Consider the following 5,184-nt stretch of genomic DNA (forward strand, 5'->3'; position numbering starts at 1 on the left):
GAATGCATTTCGAACTTCGAGGGAAATGTTAACAAATCTGTAACTAAATTCACAGTTTAATTAAAAAAAAATTATAATTACTTTTTGAGATAATTGGTGTTTTGCATGCCTTGAGGAACTCTTGGGGGTTAGAGGGTTAAATTGAGTTGAACACATTAATTACGAACTAATGTTTATAGCAAATTTATTTTGCCTACTCAATATCATCGGGATTTCTAGGAAAGTGCATTGTACTCTTGAAATCGTAGCAATTTACTTTTCTTTCTTGGATTTTGATTAGAAAACCAATTAAGAACAAACATTCACAGTAGTGATCATAAAAATCACAATGTTTAATTAAATAAGAAGTTTGTACGAAAAAATTATAGCATACATTTAGGCTTTTAAATTTGCTGACCCATAAATGTAAATGATAACGAATATTTTATAGATTTTCAAGTATCTTAACAGTTAGGAATGTGTTTTATATGTATAAACTTATGGTCCATCAAACACGACCATATAATACCCTACACTAAGTAAATGAGCAAAAAAAATTTTCTTTTAAAATTTCAATAATTTATTTTATAATTTATGAATGATTTTCGGAGAGGGCCTTATGTGGAAGCTATGACTAATTATGGACCGCTCGCCATGAAATTAGGTCGTGTGATTTATAGCTATATGGAAGATATTTCTGTTGAATTTTATGATTACACCAACATTTTTAAGAGATTTATGTTCTAAAGTGATTTTTGAAAGAGGGCCTTATGTGGGAGCTATAACTAATTAAGAACCGAGTTTCATATAATTAGCTGACATGAATTCCATATATATAAAACTTATTTGGAGCGAAATTTGTTGAGATACCTACATATATCAATTTAACATTTATGAGCGATAAAGTCCAATTTCGGCAGGACATTTGTATGGGGGCTAGGACTTTGGACTGAAAATATCTTATGTACCAAATTTGATCGAAATATCTTCTAATTTGCGATCTGTACTTTGCGCACAAAGTTAACATGGACAGAAAGACGTACGTACGGACGGACATCGTTTAATCGAAAGAAAGTGATTCTTATGGGCCTGGCTCACTAAATGCGAACGAACATTTTCTTTCTTATTTTATATTGAAAACAATAAAAAAAATTCAAATTTATTTGTTGTTTTCAATATAAAAAAGAAAGAAAATGTTCGTTCGCATTTAGTGAGCCAGGCCCAATATTTTTGGTCATTACAAACATCAGCCCAAAAGTATTATAAACACCCCCCTGGTGGTGGTGTACATAAAATGTATTCGTACACAATTTAGCTTTAAATTTTTTATCGGAAGTGGCCCCTATATGGGAGCTATGGCCGGTCACGACAAGATTTGGTATTTCGATCGTTACTTTGACACCGCGTTTTGTGTGCTAATATTGGATGTATGACTTAAAAATGCGGGATTTAGATGGCGTATCATTTGAACGCGGTTTATCATTTTGAAGGGTATGTATCTCTCATTTATTCTCAGTTAGTTATTAAATATTCAAGTGTAAACAACAAAGTTTTTTTGCTTCGAAAATGTCAAATTTTGTTCCAACAAAACGTCATATGTGGGAATTATTGCTTTACTTCTTTACCCTAGATCTCCACGTAGCAATATTTATTGCTGCAATTGTCAAATTTGATTGCGTCAATGAAATTTGCGAGTGTAGACGGCAAATTGCCATATGTAGCAATCCATTGCGCAATGATTGCTCTACTGATTGCCTGAGCAATTATTGCTAAGCAATAAGCTGTCATTTCAGTTGTCATTAATGTAAAATTTCTTCTTTCTATGATTCGGTGCGATTAATTTATACATATTTAATTTATTTAAGTACCGAAAGTAAAAAAAACTAAGAAATTAGTGAAAAAAATCATCCAATACAGAATATGGGCAAAATACAACACAGTTTTTCATAGAACTTCTCGCGTTGAAAATTTTGTATTTGTGACGAACGTTTTCTCCACCTGAAGCAATCAGCAATCACTCTGCTGTTGTTCTGCCGACGTTATTGCTTGTGCTTAGCAATAAAAATTGCTACGTGGAGACCTAGGGTTAATTGGAAAAAAGTTTCGCTGAAGCACACCGATTCCTCACTAATGTTTATGGTTAATGTGTTCCATTGGTTTCAACGTGTGAGAGATGGTTTGTGCGGATCAAATGTGTTGACAAGAAAGACAAAGATCGCCGAGGCCAGCAAAACAAAATTGAAGACCAAGAATTGGCATTACTCAATGAAGATTGTTGCCAAACTCAACAAGAGCTTTCAAAATTATTGGGAACTACTCAAGCATTAATTTCAAAATGTTTGCGATCAGCAGCATTCATCCAAAAGCAGGGAAATTGGGTACCATACGAATTGAAGCCGAGAGTCCTTGAATGATGATTTTTCATGTCCAAAATTATGCTCGAATGCTATAAAAGAAAATCATTTTTGCACCGAATTATTACTTGCGATGAAAAATGGATCAATTAAGAAGCGTAAGAGATCGTAAGTGTAGCCTAACCAACCACCTGAATATCATCGCGATAAGGTAATGCTCTGTAATTGGTGGGAACAAAAGGGACCTATCTATTATGATGGTGTGAAATCTTGTCAGACCATCACAGGGAACCTGTGCTAAACGCAACTGATTCATTTGAAGTCAGCATTGATCGAAAAACGCCCAGAATATGCGACCAGACATGAAACCGTAATATTCGATCATGACAACGCTCGGCCACATGTTGCAATATCTGTTAAAAACAATTTAGAAAGAGGAGGTTGGAAATATTGAGCAAAGGGTCATATATATTATGAGCTGCTTAAATCTGGACAGACCATCACATGCTATCTTTAACAAATGCAACTTATTCGTTTGAAGCCAAAAAACGCCAGACATGAAACCGTTATAGTCCGACTACTATTTGTTTCGATCGATGCAGAACACTTTGTCTGAAATACGATTCACATCGGAACAGACTATCCGAAATTAGCTTGAATTGCTCTAGGCTTCAAAAGATGAGCAGTTCTTTGGGCTCGGAATATATATTTTGCCAGAAAGATGGGAAAAGGTCATAGCTAACAATAGACAATACTTCTAATAAATGTATATTGTACAAATGTATCAAAATAGAAGCTGTAGTGTGCCGAAAAACTGGATAAGGAATATTGAATAATTAATCATCTATAGAAATCTTGGATTATCAATATATCTCCGGACAATTTTGCATACCTACGATTTGATCTTTAAGGATTTCGATAAAAAACTTAATTTTTTACACTAATTTGGTCAATAAAACAAATTTAATTATATTATTATCTAATCCACAGGAAATACACACTGAAGATTTGACTAACGTTAATCCCGATTAGAAACTCTTACACCTTTACAATTTGTTTAACACAGTTTTGAAAATTCACACATTTTTTGAAGGACTTTATTCATAAACCTGATAAGTCACACGCGTACAAGTATTTTCATTCATGTCTATTATTATTAATCTTCTAATCAGCCATTTATATTTTAAAATAATATGAAGGACTTTAAAAACGTGATAAGTCAGTCACACGTGTACGTCCACCTAAAGTAGTTTCATTCATGTCTATAATAATAATCTTCTAATCAGCCATTTCCATTAAGTACTTCAATTTAAAATAGTTAAATCTTTTAGAATAATTAGTGTAAAAATAAAACATAAGCTAATAATAAAAAGCATCAAATTTCTTATCATTCAAGAAATTTCATTATAAAATCAATCTAAATTATATTGTAGATTAGCTTACAGCTGTATAAAAAAATTACAAACTGATTGGTTAATGATAAAGATAATAAGCTTGAAAACTTAAAAGCATCATAAATTTGTATATAAATGTATACGCCCATTTATAAATTTATAGGAGTAACAAATATTCTGAAAACTTTTAAACCAAAAATGAGACACATAAATCTCAAATGTATTTAATAGAATCCTTCAATTAGTAGTATTCACTCCTACACTAAAACCAGAACTTTTCAACTATAAAAAAATTAATTTTCATTTATTAGTTCAGAAAATAAAGAACTTTACAATTCCTTGGCAGTCTTTTCGACCCAGCTACGTTGGGAAGGAACATCACTGTATACACCAGGATAACCAGCACGAGCACAGCCAGCTCCCCAGGAAACAACACCCACCAATTCATTATTGGCCACCAATGGACCACCAGAATCACCTTGGCAAGCATCTTTGTTGACAGCATAAGCACACACCATGGTTTCCTTGATTTGGCTGCCGTACTTGTACTCACTGGAAGCACACTGCTTCTCATCAACAATATCAACTTCGACGGCTTGCAGAGTCTTGGGCAAACTAACACAGGTCAAGTAGCACTTGGTGCCCCAGCCAGTAACCACAGCAGGAGTACCAGTAGCTGGAGTCTTTTCAGCTAATTTAATATAACGGATTTTGGAGCTTTCACGTACGGCTGAAGCCAATTTAATAACAGCAATATCATTAACCATGGTCTTGGAATTGTAACCTTCATGGAATCTGAAGGCCTTAACAGCCACCACTTCACCGCCAGTATTGTATTCAGTAGAACCAAGACGTACCTTGAATTGGGAAGCGGAATAGGATTGCATGCAGTGGGCAGCAGTTACAACAATGTCTTCACTGACAATGGAACCACCACAGAAATGGCTGCCGGAGTTGGTTTGCAACGAAACCTGATAGGGATGGGCTTGTATGGTGGTATCAACACCATTCACAATACGGCCATCCAAGTCATCGGGAAGAGTACCAGCGAAGGCACAGCCTACAAAGGCGAATACAGCTACGAAACGGAACATTTTGTCAAAGAGACTACTCTGCAGTGCAGCCAAACGACTTGCTTTTATATTTTATTCTTGCACAAAACTCACAGTTACATAGAAATTTGGAACAAAGTACTTTTGGTATTATCGAAATCTTATTGATACCTGCAATGGATCCATTGGCCTACTTGGTATTGGTAATATTATATTCTGCAATACTTTTAGATAAGACAATGTGTGTGCTGAAATTAATAACACTTATGAATTTGCTGAGTAATTATTGAGTTCTTTATTTGAAGAAGTTTCTTTGAAAAATGTAATAAGTCAATTTTTCGCACAAATTTTGTTCTTTGAAAGATTCTTTAAAGAATTAAAACTTTATTATAATTAACAAGTAAG

The 5,184-nt window shown here is 34.0% G+C and overlaps 1 protein-coding gene across 1 annotated transcript; it reads right to left on the reverse strand.

Moving 5' to 3' along the window:
- Positions 1–4,002: 4,002 nt before the first annotated feature.
- LOC135962489 (trypsin-like) lies at positions 4,003–4,832 on the reverse strand. Its single transcript, XM_065514446.1, has one exon. It carries the CDS (start codon positions 4,819–4,821, stop codon positions 4,057–4,059), a length of 765 nt encoding a protein of 254 aa, XP_065370518.1. The 5' UTR covers positions 4,822–4,832; the 3' UTR covers positions 4,003–4,056.
- Positions 4,833–5,184: the final 352 nt, after the last annotated feature.

The sequence above is a fragment of the Calliphora vicina genome, chromosome 5 (genome assembly GCF_958450345.1).
Source record: "Calliphora vicina chromosome 5, idCalVici1.1, whole genome shotgun sequence".
Classification (NCBI taxonomy): Eukaryota; Metazoa; Arthropoda; class Insecta; order Diptera; family Calliphoridae; genus Calliphora; species Calliphora vicina.